Consider the following 15618-nt stretch of genomic DNA (forward strand, 5'->3'; position numbering starts at 1 on the left):
AATGCTTGTACGAATATGCATTGGAACAATAAGACGACCATTAGCTGACCTTGTTGACTGCGGAGTGTTTGAGCTGCTGTTCTTCTTATTGGGTTCCTGCTGCTTCGGTTGTCCTTGCCAAGTTGCTGTCAGAATATTACGCATACGCCCCGATGGCCACTTTGTCATTCACTTGGCCACGTCAGTTCCACTCCCTTCGAATCGCTAATAATGGGAGGGACGGCAGCCAATGCCCCAAAAGGATAGACTTTTGCTTGGGTTTTTTGGTTTCGGCTTTGCATCCGCATTTATTTTATTTTTCGTTTTATTTATCTTAGTTTTGTGCATTCATTTAGTTAATAACTCGTTTTCCATTTCGATTTCGATTTCGTTTCTGCCCAAGCAAATGTTTTTCTTGTCTCGTTTGAAGCGTTTTCTTATAAATCACAGTATATGCGTGTAGAATACATATTGGAATATGCGTGGGTGTGTGTGTGTGTTCGTGTCTGTGTGTTGCCATATAGGTTTTGTAAATAACTCGCAAGCGTTTGGTAATTGTCAATTTAAATAGTTGCAAAATACCTCGAAGCAGTTTCCGGGCATCCGGATGCCACAGCGATTCGATAATTGCATTCAATTAACTAAGTAACAGCTTATCCAACTATATAGAGTTATTGACCGATCTTTTTTTTTTTGTATTAGGTTCGAGAGTGTGTGTGTTTAAATAGCTAGCTGTGTGTGTGTGTGTGTGGGTGAAACTTACATGGAGAGGACATTGAAAAATTGAATTTTTCATTAACTTAAGAGAGATTTGTTGTCTTTGATTTTTGGTTTTTCTTTTTGTTTTGGCGCTGCTAAGTTGCTTTCGAAAATGGATGGACATTAATATTGTATTTTTCGTTATTGTACAAATCAAATCGATTCACGCTTCGTATAAAATGAATACCCAACTTAGCTTGTAAACGTCGTATATTAAATATGTATATAAATATTCATGTATATAAGGTATAGTATATATGTATGTATATAGTAATGTCTATATGTACTTTAAATAGAAATGTCGAAAAATTTCGCTCGATTTTTTGTTTTTTCTTTGCCATTTTGGAATTCTTGCGATGCACCGATGAAGGAAGGAATTTATATAGTTTTGAATGCTTCAAGGCTTCAATTCGTATGTGGGCCAAATGCGGTTTGCTAATACATATGAAACGGAATAACACAGCTACGGATAATGGACAAATCTACTAATTAATGAACTTTAGCTATGGCAAAAATCTCTGCACGTTTGCTAATTATCTAAAAACTCATGGGACCACCGACAAACAACGGAGGCAAAAACAAAAACCAACTGGAAATGGACATGGAAAGCGCTGTGGAGAAAGGAAAAATTGCATACATAATGTGCAGCAAATTAATTAAAGGATAATAATGGCACTACATGTGACAGGCCTGCTAAAATTTGTTGTTATCTAAATGTTTTTCCATGTGCACTTTTCGCAGTTGTTGTGGGGGGTAGCAACTAATTTATGCATACAGGGACTACAAATGAAATTTGCATTTAAATGCTACGGTAAAATAGTTTTATAAATAATAGATAGCGTCCCTGAAACGGGATGCAAATGGTCACAGGTCGGGGTGTAAAAAAGCGGGATATATATGTATATATATATGGATATGGAGTGGGGGCGGGGAGCATATGAAGATCGAGTATAGTTCGCTATAGAGTTTCGTTATACAATAATTGTGACACACATCTAATTAGGGTTCTAGAGACATATATATTGTATATAGTGTACGCATGTCTGTGAGTAATTGAGTGATTATGCGGGCCTAGTTCTAAACGATTCTAAGTACTCGATTACATCCGATTACGGAACTGCACTAGGATTGATTAGTACGGGTGCTAGCTGCTCTATATGCGAGTATACGTAATTGTAGGTTTTATACGTTGGGGATGCCACTAGACACTACGGATACTGCTGCGGTAATTGGTTAACTGCTCCAACAATATATGGGGAATACTTTTCGGGAGAGTCTAGTACGTAAGTTTCGTGTTTGCATGTGTGTTTATCAGCTATATGTATAGACTGCAGCTCTAAGCGTGTGTGTGTGTTTGTGTCGAAGTTACATTTTCTATGTAGTTCTTTTCAAATCTCTCGTGAGTTCTTTGCAAGTTTGCTCCACTCTGGAGTATTTCCGTGGCTTTAACAGTGGACTTTAGTTTGGTTGTTGCAGTGGTTACCATTTACCGTAGATACAAGCTAATCTAACGCTCTGGGTAGCATATCTCTTCCAGCTGCTGTGGGCATTGGAGTTAAATGGCTGTACCTACTTGTCACCGCTCGAAAGATATAGTTACTTGACACAGAAAAAGGGCGGCAATGAAAACGGAACTCTGGATCTCACATTCTCATTTGCATTCTCATTCTCAATCTCAGACTTGTGCGATTCGATTCGATTCGGTTCGGGTTAGTTCTCGCTTAGAAATTTATGTTGCCCAGAAACTGCGATTTGATGGCCGCGGATCGAGCTGTGAGCGCCGTGGCCAGCGGCAGGGTCAACGCCTGTTGGTGGTACGCCGACTGGGCGTGGCTTGGGACGCCACCGGAGGGGGCGACACCTGTCGCCGCAACACCAGAGGCGGCGCCAGCGGGGGCACCTCTGCTGCGGCCCGGGGTAGCGCTACAAGCGGTACCATAACTTCTACCGATTCCGCAAATTGTCAAGCCTACAAAATCATACGAGATACAAGATAGATGAAGAGAGAGATAGAGAGAAAAGGGGGGCAGGCAAACAAAAAGGTACAGTCTGCACTAGGGACCAGATCTGTAAAACTATCGATACGGACTTACTAGTTAAACGACTCTTAAAAAGTGCTTAACTAAACGGATACTATAATGGCTTTTCTTAAAGTAACGATTTGAACATTTTCCATTATGATGAAATTTATTGGAAGACAACAAAAAATAGTGATATAGAATATGTGGTCCAACCTTTTTAAATGATTATTTATTTTAGTTATGATCCGATATGCTTTAAACATATGTATGAAAGGGAACATATACTAATAAATAAAACCAAGTACAGTTATCAAGTAAACTAGAATATTTGTAACTATGGATTTTTTTGATAACAGCAATAAACACACGTCGATTTTTTCGATAACCGTATCGATATTTTTACAGTTCCAGCTTAGACGGGGAGTTTTATGGTGGCAGGGTATCGATTCACATCAGCTATGTAAAAGCCCTAGTAGCCAGTGTTGGGTCACAGTGTTTGGTGGTGGGCAAATGTTAGACTCAAGGCCAAGCAGCGTTAATGACATATATCCGCAGGATGCGCAGGACTCAATTCTAGGGGGGTTCTAGATGTATCGTGTAGTGGCTTATGTTGTGACTTTTTCGATTGCATCCGATCTTCAGCTATTTGTGCATTGATATGACGAACGCGTTGGTATATTTGGTTTTAAGAGAACTGTGATTTATTTCATTAATGATTATGATATCTGAGTAATACTCGATAGATTAGCATTTGGCCGGGGATCGTCCTACGCCATGTAGTCGCCAATTAGTATTCGATTCTCCGGCACTACGCCCATAACACTCGCTGCAAAAGCAAACACAAAGACAGAAGAGAAATAATAAAGAGTGTGGCAAGCGAAACGGAAATAAACATGGATGTTTGACTGTATCTGCTGATGAAAACACTGAGTACTAACGAGTCGTCACAAGTAATATCTGAGTTAGTAGTGCTTATGATGGTTATCGGAATAACGCGAGGTCCTTCGTCATATCAAGCGGCACTGACTGTTTGGAACGGTGGGGTTTCAATGGGTTATATGTTAAGTTTTGTTCACTGGGGATTGCTTCACACTCTCACTCACATACAAATGAACAACAGGGTCTGAGTACAAGTCTGTGTGCAGGCTTAGGTGAGTGTGTATACACACAACATAAGTTGTGGATGTGATCGTGGTTGTGTCTATTTGGCAAGGAGCCGCACTTACCAGTTGGATAGGGCAGTCCAAAACTGGGATAGCCCGAGTATCCGCGACCAGCGGCATAGGCAGCATAGGCGGCTGCCGGAAAACCTAATCGTAAAAGTATAGAAAATAGTGTACATTAGATTCTGGATTACTTTTATTATGTATCGTGGTGGTTTCTCACCTTCGGGCAATGTCCCCAGTCCCCACATGATGTTATCTAAGGGAGTCGCATGGAAAACAAGAGAGAGCACAGAAAGAAAGGCATAAAACAGATAATTACTGACACTCACACGATTATATCATAGCTAATGAGTTCAAACAAAAGAGTATTGAGATTATATCAGGACTAATTGTTATAGAGTGTAAATATGAGCGACTGCTTTACTATACGTAATCGTAATGTGTACTTAGAGTTCTAGTTGTGTAAGTGTGAGTGGCAACTAAGGAACTGCCGCTATATACTAGTTATATATGTTTGTTTCGAGTTCTAAGTAACGTTTTTGAGATTGCACTCGATTTTTTTGTATCCAGTGCATAACTAGTGGGTGGAATAAATTCCGCGCCATTTTTGTTATATTCTGCATTAACAGCCTTGATTTGAGCTATGTTTATATAGAGTTATATGTAGAGTTACATTTGTTCGTTTACACAATTCTAAACACTTAATATATATGTACGCAGTTATGATCTAAGACATTTAGTAACTATGCTAGGATTATAGATTTGAATAATTTGGCTAGATATATATCATTTAAACTCTTCAGTGGGGGCAATTCTAAGGCCTGCCGTTGTGCATTTCTACAAAAATGCTCCATATCTCCAGGCCATTGCCCCGCACCGCAACTAATTAATTAGGAAAACATAGGAGAGAGATAATACAAATCGAAACTAAACACAGAAAACTATAAGTATGTGGGCTAGATAAACACTACAACTCAAGGGGAGAATATAAGGAAGGTTGACAGCTATTAGATGTTAATCAAAAAATTTGCATTAATTTTGCTTCGGCCTGGAGTCACTTCCGTTTCCGCATTCTTGGCACTTTCCCATCAATTTCTTGGCCATTTCTCCGCCCTTTTGGCCATCTGCATCTCATTCTCTGTCTCGTTCGTTCATCTTGGGCATCGAAGGACTCTGACGACGGTACGATTCCTGTACATATATCATCCTTCCACTGTTGCAACTTAGGCTAATGTTACACTGGATTTAACTAGAGTCGAATTTGAGTTTGATTCGAATTTGATTTTGAATTTGAATTTGAGCGCTTAATGCGCTTATCGTAATGCAATAGATGTATGTGTGTGTGTGTGTATGCGGTTATTTATGCATGTATAATAAATAGCTAGTTTCGAGTTTAGTCAAATATTAATGGCTATGGGCAAACAATATGTGTTTGTACGTAAGTACTCGAACTGGGAGACGGCGGGCAGTCGGGGGAGTTGGCCATCAGCTGTCTGAGCCGTAATTTGCCTGGGCCCTGTAATTGGCCCGAATGCATTGCGCACTGCACATTGCACATTGCACAGAGCACACTGCACATCCATTATCCATGATCCATTTCGGAAAATTACACTCCGACAGCTGTCCGGCCGCTACGATTGCATCTGTCCAGTCCGGTCTCTCATCAATTTTTCAAAACTAAACTTCGTTACACACATCGCATTTCTAATACTCAACCGGCCTTAGTTTGGCTGGCTTAGTTAATTTGTTATCCAACTTAATCGCTAGTTCGATACATTCGCTAGGTTCGAATCCGAAGCCGCTCTAGGTAAATATGCCTTTAAAGAGCTATTGATATGAGTTTAAGTATAGGTTGTTAAATAATGTTCGATATACAAGAGAGAATTCGTTTTAAAACATAAATGAGTGTTTCCTATGGAGCTGATGACTTTTTTTTTGTTAGCTGTTTTGAATTGTTTTGAAACATTGTTCGCTTTTGTTACATTCTTAAGTTCTAGAAAAGTCGCCAGGTGTCTAAGACATATTACGATCGCCGTCTAAGGTCTAAGTTTATCGAGTTGGTCTCGACAAAATCTAAGCAGCTCTCTAGGACCTGCACTTAGCCTAGATATGTATATCTTAAATAAGTCAAGTTCGCTTAAAGTCTAAGGAAAGAAAACGAATGCGCCGCTATTTGAGTAATTTAGTTAAATAACGCATACGCCGCGTGGCCTAAACGCAGCTTAGACAGTCACAAAATATAAGTTACGATATATATATAGTACATATGGAATAAGTAAGTACATGGCTAGTTGTAAGTTGTAAGAAGTACACGTAATCCTAGGCCTAGCAGCTTAACATATTTTTTGGACATTGAGACGGAATGAGAGTCATATATATATATAGGTGTAGTCGAGTGTGTACTGAGCGTGTCTTGTGGGTGTGTTAGTTTTCGGGATTAGGATTGCCAGTTTAGACTATCTTAGGATAGTGAAAGTTTCGTATAAGCTCTGAAATAAATAGCCGATTTAAAGGGTTGGTTCTAGCCTTTCAAACGAGCCAGCAAAACTATAAGATTCAATGGAACTTTGAAGTTATTTTGAAATTTGGCATTCAATGTTTAGAGGTTTCACTGTGGCCTGGGCGGTCAGATTCCGGGCAGCTGGTACAGTGAGGCTGCCGCCGCCGCCGCAGAATTGGAGCCCGCTCCCATCTCCATGCCGCCCTGCATGGCCAGCAGTTCGCTGAGCGGATAGTGGGCGGCGGCCAGAGCGGCATTCTGACGCAATTGAGCCTGTTGCAGCTGCGCGGCGGCGGCAGCAGCGGGCACATTGGCAGCCGCCGCTTGAAGGGCACCCAAAGCGGTGGTTGGTGCACGCAGACCGCTGCTGACCGCCGCTGCTGCCAAGAGCCGTTTATAGCCAACGACGGCGGCGGCATCGGCGTAAAGGGAATTGGCCAGGGCGGCATTGCTTTGGCCCGCTGCAAACTGCAGCAAAGAGGGCGTGGCGGGCGGAGCGGGATTGGCGAGCGGCAGCAGACCAGGTGCGGCACCAGCTGCAGCGGCCACCACTTGGGCCAAACTCTGCTGTTGCTGATGCTGCTGCTGGGCGGCCACAACCTGTTGTTGTTGCTGCTGCTGCTGTTGCTGCTGCTGCTGGTGGTGGTGTTGCTGCTGGGCGACAACCACGGCTGCCGCCGAGAGGTGGGCGGGCAGCGGATAGGGGGTGTAACGCAGCGAGCCCAATAGCTGGCTATGCGAGTGGGTGTGCGGGTGGTGGGCGTGACTGTGGGCGGGTGACTGTGGGTGTGTGTGGTGCAGCTGCTGGTGGTGCTGTTGCTGCTGCTGATGTTGTTGTTGCTGCTGCTGCTGTTGCTGCTGCTGCTGTTGCAGCACGGACGCGGCAGCGGCTAAACTACTCGGCAGCAAGCCGGCGGCGGCGGCGGAAGTGGCCGCCGTCGAATGGGCGTGGCTGCTGCCCCAGACTACCAACTCACCGTATGCGGAACGCCCGGCAGCCCGCGTCTTGGCCAGATTGGCCGGCAGCATCACTTCCTTCGGCTGCGCCTTCTTGCACTCGACCTGAAAGGACATGAAGTCATTGTAATTAATAAATATAACTAAATGAAGCTATTAAACGAAAATAAGTTAAGTTTCTGGTTCGATTTTAAACATTTTAAAAATGACTTTAAACAAAGGATTCTTCACTTCATTTTATTTAGAAAGGTTTTCTTTACATGACCAAAGGAAACTGGAGAATGAAACTTAATCCAGTAGTGAACATTCTTTAAGAAAATATTCTTACACATATTCACAGGAAGTTTTCAGACTCAAGTATTTAAATAAAATTCCGAAATTGATGACCGATTTAGGGCAGTATTTTTCGCCGTATAGCCAAATATAAACTAAGGGCCGAGTTAGTGGATGGCTGGATGGATGGGATGGCTAAGCCTCTTGGGCTGCGATTCAGACCGCCACGCTTCACTTACCATTTTGTTGTTTATCTCGTGGAAATGAATTTCGCAAACTTTGTCTACCACATCTTCGCTTTGAAATGTAACGAAGCCAAAACCTGCAAGAGAAAAGAGCCAAAGTGAGTGAGTCAGTGAGTGAGTGTGAGTGGGCAAAAAAGTTTAAGGGCTGCAAAAATTGAACGAAATATGCTTTTGTGCGAGCGAGCGAGCGGCTAAATAATTTACTCAAGTGTCGAGACCGAGACAGAGGCAGTGTTCACCCCTTGCCCCTACCACGCCCCCTTCACCCATGCCCCATGCCCCTTTGAACCCCCACCTCCCCCGGAAACCCGTAACCCCTGCCATTTCAGGATTGCTGTCCTCCGGCTGACCTCAATATGCATCCCCTGCAGGGCCTCAAGTGGCGGCTGGGCGAGTAATTCAAACACTGCCCGCTCCGAGTTTACATAATAAACTTTGGCCAGCGGACATAGCTCTCGGCCACGCCCCCCCCTAGCCCGCCCCTCGACGAGCGCCTTGGGATCGGGGGCATAATAACTTTGTCCTAATGGCCGGCCAGTGGAGCCATTTTTGATATCTTCCAATTGGAGGCTGACGGAGAACTTAAATTCCTGGAATGTCAAGTCATTCCGGGGGGATTTTGGGTGGTTTTTTGTGGGACCCGACGAATTGGTAAAGGATTTATTATGGCTTAATTAAATTTCTTTCATTTTTTGCCGTTGCAATTTGTGCTGGCAAAAGTTTAAGTTGCTAGAATTTCTATGCAGCAAGGAGTTGGGGCTTGAATTGCATTGGGTTCTTACTTTCCTACTATGTTAAATAAATATATTATTATCTTTTTTAAGGACTGCTTCTTTCTGAAACCAGCGAAGGAATTGAGCTGTTTGGTAGTCCCACCTAAAATCGGCAAAGAAGTTGCAATGGCTTAATTATAGTTTTTAAAATGCCAGAAACGCCCTCGAATTACTCGTTCGAAGTAAGAAGCAACTTCCTATCAGATGGAGCTCTATGGTAGTCTCCCTTTTAGCCTTTCACTATTCCCTTGCAAAACGGCTTTCTTCCCTCCGATTTCGCCACTTTGGCCTTATCGGGGCTTTTCAATTAGCGCAATTGTCTGAGATTTCACATGGCCGAAAAAGAAGGGCTCCCTTTCTCTGTGCAATTAGCAAGGCCAAGTGCAGACACCTGATGCCCCGCCGCCCGCATTTTGTTTGTGTACGTGTGTTTGCCTTGTCGTGCGGGCGGTGGGCGGCATGGGCGGTTGGGGACCGGGGGCGTGGCCTAGCTGGGCGTAACTGACAAATTAGTTGGAACAAGTAACAGTAAACACGCAGGCTTATTAGCGACATGTGCCGAGCTGAAGAAGCTCCGAGGTCCTTTTGCTGAAGACAATGTGCGGGCTGCTTCCTTCGCCTCCTTAAGTGTGTTTGTATTTGTTTTAATTATATAAAATTAGCGCACGTTGCAATGCTGCACGCCAGCTACACGGTGAAATACAATTTAAAATTGAAAATGCAACATCAAATTTTTCATATGCATATCGGTTTTTAAAGGAATACTAAATCTTTAAGATCCTTATATCCTTTTTTTGCAGAATAAGTTACTTTAAGAACCTTGAAAGTCCTTCAATGTACTGAAAGCATTATAATTAATCTTGGGATTTCGTAATTTAAGAGCTCTTTTTTCCGCGTCCATTTGGTTTCTCTTCCGTTGCAACTGGTCTTCTATTCCGTTGCAACTTCATAAATCAGCCTTGGAACAAATGAAGCCGGCTAGTTTCGGTACGCTCCATGCTCCACGCTCCACGCTCCACACGTAACTCAATCAAAAATGTATCTGCTGGATACAAATGCGCCCGTGTTGCATGAGCCATGAACCAATGCTCGTTGCCCAGTTAATTCCGTGGCTTGAGGCTTATGGCTCTGAGGTAAGTCTGAGTTCTCAGCCAGGCCGCCATTTTTACCTGTCGAAAATTTCCCGCAGGACGGAGCTGGAGCGATAGGAGCTGACGATGGTCTTGGCAACTGCAAAAATTGCACACTCATGCATGTTATTGCCAAGAAGCGGACACAGATATATGCTCTGGGCGAAAGGGGGGAGGGCGGCGACGGTGGTAGGGACTAGGACTAGGACCCAAAGCCAGCTGCTGTTATGACTGCGCTGCGCCGGCTTGCCAAAAAGAAAAATTACAAAATTTTCAATTTTAATATTAGTGGCGGCTGGCGACGCCAACTGCCAAGCCGGCCCCCAAAAGTTGCCCGATCCTCCGCACCAGCAGCACCACCCCCCTGCACCCACCAACCCCTGCAAAAGCCACCCACCACCCACCTCCCACCAAACCTCCTACAATGGACTGCTTAGGCGCACGTTGGGCATGTCCTTGGCTTGCCAAATGAAATTCATAGCATAGTTTCGGTCGCAGCTCGGCTGCGCTGAACTCTCTATTTGTACAGGCAAGATTGCTTAAGGGGAACTTTAAAAAATACTTTAAGGTAGCTCAACTTTAATTCTGTGAAGTATTTTATTAGTTTTTGCTTGAGATTTGTACAATAATTTGCAGCAAATGTTAAAAAAATGTTAAACTTTCCAATAGAACTATATTCTCTTACATTCATTGCATCATATTAACTAAGCTATTAACTATAATATGCAGAGGTTTTTCTTTTTTGAATGTGCATATGTACAGCTTTATGCTTTCATTTGAATTTAATTAAAAAATGTCAAATTTGTCTATAAAAATCAATGAGTTTCAGGGTCCCAAAATAGAGTGCACCTCATCGCATCTCCACTGTAATTGCAATTGCCTTCGCCCGCGTCGTTGTCATCCCAGTTGTTGTTATTGCTATTTGGGCCTGCCTATATTGTTTTATGGCATATTCATATATCGCTGCCTATAGCTTGTTATTTTTTTTATCCATATGAAACGGTTGTCGTAGTTTTAGTTGTAGTTGTAGTTCTGGGCCAACTGCCACCGGTCTTGTTAGTAGGAAAAAGGAGAAACGCCGCTGCAATTTTCAGTGACCAGGCTTACGGATATATGGGATGGGTGTTTGTGAGTTTCGGTGCAAGTGTGAGTTCTGTGCCACCACGTTAGAATGTCTGTCTATTTGTCTATCTGTCTATATGTCCGCTCGTCCGATGTTCTATGTGTGTGTGTGTGTGTGTCGCTGGGCTGCACACATGATTTATGAATGAGTAACAAACTTGCTGCCGTGTAGCCGGAGCAACCAACGACGTCTTTTCCACTTTTCTTTCCTTTTTTTCTACTTTTTTTTCGTTGCCCCTTCTTTATTATAGTTGGCGAGTGTGTGTGTGTGTGTGTACGTGGCAATTGCCACATACAAATACAGACATATATAGGGGGCTCTCGGATCGGATCGATAAAATGCAATTACAGGCATATCGCAAGTGCCAGTAGGCAACGGACTCCGACTCCTCATGGCAATAAGGTCGTACATCGTACATCGTCCGACTGTACAAAAAGTCGCCATCGATGTCCTCGTCCTGTCCCCCATCCTCCGGCTCCTGCCCCATTCTCCTGGTTCGTGGCAATGAAGGCTCCAGCTACAACTAATACCCTTTGATTAACGACACACATTTTCTATTGACTTGCCCGCTGGTCGCCTGTGAAGTTGGGCAGTTGGCTTTTACCGCTCGCCAATAGCCAACAGCCAACAGCCAACAGCCAATAGCAGCAACAACAATAAAATCCTGCATATTTCATCCGGCGATCGATGCACGCAATTGTAATTTGCAAGGCTGACATGTTCCGGCCAAAATGAATTGCTTGGCCAATGAGTCGTGGTCGTGTCACCGGCTAAACTGTCCGCCCAATGCATTTTTAATTGGAAAATTGGCAAATCACAAAGTCGCTAAAGTAGGTGATTCGTGGAAATTCGCTCAAGTAGTTGCCCATGGTCATTATGGTTTCTTGGTCAATGGGTTGTAGTTAAGTGGGCTTTCGATTCCCAGCGCATATGTCCTTGAATGAATTATTGTCAATAAATGAAACATGTCCAATTATACTAATACGTCTTTAACTTTTAAATATCTACTTATGGGTTTTCTTTGGGCATTATGAATAAGATTTATTATTTATTATTTCCATTGCAGAATCCCAACACTATAACAATTCATACTGAACTTTAAATTTGACTATTAAGAAAAGGTGAGAAAATGTGTGAAAAATGTGTGTTACTCATTTCATATTGCTCATTATGGGCGCCAGTTCTCCGGATGCCTAAATCTTTGATGTGATGGCTGGGCGGCCTTCGCATTATTTGTAAAATGGCTCATATTTGTTTTTATTGGCTGCCGACGGGGCTGCCTGGGCATTTTGAAGCCTTCGCTTTTTTATGTATGTATGACTGCATCATCATGCAGTTTCAGCGTACTCCAGCGTCCAATTAAGCGAAATGTTCTGTGGGCCCACGGCTCTATCTGCTGGCTTGGCACGCCCCCCGCCATCGCCCTCTCGACGCCCACTCTCTTTTTTTGCGCTTATCTGCGGTGCGGCGCACAGAAGTATGCTACAATTTTTTATGGGCCGCGCACAAGCAAAAATCATGTTTTCTTATTCCCGTGTGCGTAATTTGAAGGGCGCAAAAGTTAACAATGTCCGGTGGTCGGCGGGGGGAGGGTGGCTTGCCGGATTGGGTGGTTAGTGGGGGGAGTGGTGGTTGCGGGGGTTGCGGGGGCAAGTTGCGGAATGATTGTGCAGCAACAACTATTGATGCATGCGGCTGTTCGTATCCGTGTGAGCTAATTACTTTTGAGCAGCGGCAAAGGACCTCTGTGCATCTGGATCTGGATGTGGATGTAGATGTGGATGTGTAGGTGGCTGTGGATGCGAATGTGGTGGGCTCAGTGTGTGTTTTTGGTTTGTGCAAAATTGGGCACATCAATCTTAATGCGCCGTGTCTCAGGTTGTAGCCCGATTCCCGATAGGACACCCCCTCCTCTCCCTTCAGCCAGAGGGACATGTCAATGGGATTGGAGACCAGGTCGCAATGCGAAATTCGGGGCGTCATTTAAAACTTTAATAGGCAAAATTGACAACGACAAGGCTTCGAAGGACACAACAGGACCCAAAATGGACAGGCACTGGGGGAAAAGCCACAAAAATATGTCACAGCAAAACATCATCTCAAGGATGATACATTTCACTTAATTGATATTTATGTTGGAAATACATTTTAAACTTAATTTAAAAAATCTATGAAGCATACTACTATTAAGACTACAGAAATGGGCGATTATGTTAAGTTCCTCAAGTTATTACCAAGTTTAGCCATTGACATAATTAACAAGTTCTAAAGCGGCTTAAATCATTTTGTTCCGGTTTCAGTAGCTGATTTGTGATAACTCCCTACTTTTCTGTCAGTGCAGGGCAAGCCGGACATTCTGACAGCCGCTCGGAATCCGGACGGACAGCTGGACAAACGCAATGGACGCAGTCGTGCGCTACAAGTTCGTGTAGCGGATGTACACTGGAGATTTAAGCCTTCTGCCGGCCAGCGCACCTCAGCTGCTGACCTCGCTCGCCTGCCCCGCCCACTTGCCACCTACGTATGAAGCAGCCAGCGCCCAGCGACCTACCGCCCACTGCCACCCAACCGGCAACAACCATCGAGTGGCGTAAGAGGATGGCCCGTCTCTTATGGCCCTTATATCCGGTTGCATTGGCAGGTAATCTTTTCGGGTCCTTCTACATCCTGTGGCCCGTCCATTTTAATGCCCCGACAACGTTTTAAAACTGTATTAGCCCTTTGCTTATGAGCATCCTGCCATGCATGATACATTGACATTGTGTGGAGAGTGGAGGAAGAGCATTCGAGTGTTTGAGTCTGTGCATTTGCTAAGCTCCGCACTTCCGGCTCGTTAAAGCACGGAAATGGGCCGCAAATGTTTTGTGGCATTGTTGCGCACCAGCAGCGATAGCGATAACGATAAGGAAAAAAACTCACCTCTGTGCCGATTGGTCTGCTTATCGAACATCAACATTGCATCCTCGATCTGAAAAGAGCAAAATAAAAGGTCTCGTTAGACAAGCAGAAAATATAGCCGTTTAATTTAAAATGTGTATGTATTATTGGTCAGCATGGCATTTCGAGGTTTTTGTTAGCTCCCCAATCGTGAAAAGTTGTATTGGTATGTAAGCACAAATTCACAAACAATTTTATAAGACTTCCTCTTTCCTATGCTAAGATCTGGCCATTTTTCATTTCCCATCCACTTTGCCGCGACTTTGCTGCACTTGTTCGCTTCTTTGTTTCAGTTGGTGCATAAGCATTCGAAGTTTGCCTCCTCGGTGCGAGCAACTCAATTAATGGCCTGAATAAATGTTCGCAGCAGACAAAACTGCTGCTAATTGCAAAGTGAGTGCGCACAATGGCCAACCCACACACACACACTGAGAGTACTGACCCAACCGAGCAACCGCCCTTCAATACGCCCACCGCTTTGGCGGGGGGGCGCAAAACTTTTACCCATTATGGCGCAAAAGAACTTATAATGATAGTTGACTGTCAAACCAGCGCACTAACTAACTAACTAACTGCGCTGACTTTCCACTGGCTGACTGGCTCATTACAGACCCGCTAAATGGACATGAGGGAATGATGAACTGCCCAAGTGACTGGCTGACTGAATGACTGACTGGCTGACTGGCTGATTGACCGACTGTCATTTGATATTTTAATTGAGGCAGCCAATGAATGCACCGAATGTGCTGCTAAATTGGCCATCACAATCAGATTGCGGCTCAATTGCATTGGTCAACGGGAATTGTGCAGTTGTTAAATTGAGGCATTAATGATAGATGACAGATATCAAATGAATTTTGCATTCAGACAACGGCATGAGATATTTATATTCATAATATATTATTGGGCCTTAATTAAGGTACTTATTGATACGGCTTAATTTGGAATTTGTCAAATATGTTTGGAGCCTTTGGTTGCTTGTGCTTGTAAAGTTAATGCCAATGCCCAAATTTATGCTCAGTTAACATAGCAGATTAGATTGCAAATCAACCATACATATCACTTATCACCGTAAACTTACCAAAGCCTGTCCAATTAGCCAGGGCAAGTATTAAGTTTAATGTGTGTTTAATCAAAGTTAAAGGTTATGGCGCCAGTGAAACTTAACTTGTATTGAAATAAACCTTTCAAATTGGTTTCATAGGGTTAGAATCCCCATTTCTATCTTGCCACAAAGCACCTCCTTTTCTTTGACTTCTTTGAATCCTTTGGCTGGAACTCAAGGACCAGGATGTCTTGTGCGCCATTCAATATTATAATGTGACAACTTTGCCATCGTCTCGCTGCTCGTTCGCCCAACTGCTAATTGCACACTTCTTGTCAAAGTTGCGATGCGGCCTTTAATGAGCTGCAAGCTGACCCTGGATACCTCATACCCCTGACCAACCCTGCATCCATCTTGGCCAATCTTCTCCTGCCTGACTGCCTGCTTATGGGCCATTGATTAAGCTTAATCAATGCGCTTAAGGCAACTCGCAACTCCTGTGCACTGTAATTAAAATGCAGCCACGATGCCAGCGAAGGCGGCCTTATAAAAATTAATTAAGCTTGCGCCGCAGTTTTCCGCCCACCACCCCATCGCTGGAAAACTCTGCAGCTTCTGAGGCTGCACGGCAAAAAAGGCGATTTTTCATTGGATCTGAGTGCTTTGAATTCGATTTATGAACTTCCATAAAAATGGCTTTTATCGCATTT

The 15618-nt window shown here is 43.7% G+C and overlaps 1 protein-coding gene across 11 annotated transcripts in view; it reads right to left on the reverse strand.

Annotated features, from left to right (window-relative positions):
- The window catches only part of LOC6738429 (RNA-binding protein Musashi homolog Rbp6), a 175273-nt gene that overhangs the window by 11330 nt on the left and 148325 nt on the right, over positions 1 to 15618 (reverse strand). For 4 of the 11 annotated variants that reach the window (XM_016169352.3, XM_016169353.3, XM_039294377.2 and 1 more), the window contains exons 8-10: positions 13846 to 13894; positions 7895 to 7977; positions 5507 to 7487 (exon numbers count right to left, since the gene is read on the reverse strand). In XM_016169352.3, the coding sequence (XP_016032270.2) occupies positions 6552 to 7487; positions 7895 to 7977; positions 13846 to 13894 (1068 nt within the window). In that variant the 3' untranslated portion in view covers positions 5507 to 6551. Of the gene's footprint in view, positions 1 to 1982; positions 2708 to 3437; positions 3586 to 3985; positions 4070 to 4145; positions 4182 to 5506; positions 7488 to 7894; positions 7978 to 13845; positions 13895 to 15618 lie in introns of those variants that run through there. The other 7 variants (XM_016169359.3, XM_016169355.3, XR_005544104.2 and 4 more) reach the window with 5 other exon arrangements.

This window comes from Drosophila simulans, chromosome 3L, assembly GCF_016746395.2.
Source record: "Drosophila simulans strain w501 chromosome 3L, Prin_Dsim_3.1, whole genome shotgun sequence".
Classification (NCBI taxonomy): domain Eukaryota; kingdom Metazoa; phylum Arthropoda; class Insecta; order Diptera; family Drosophilidae; genus Drosophila; species Drosophila simulans.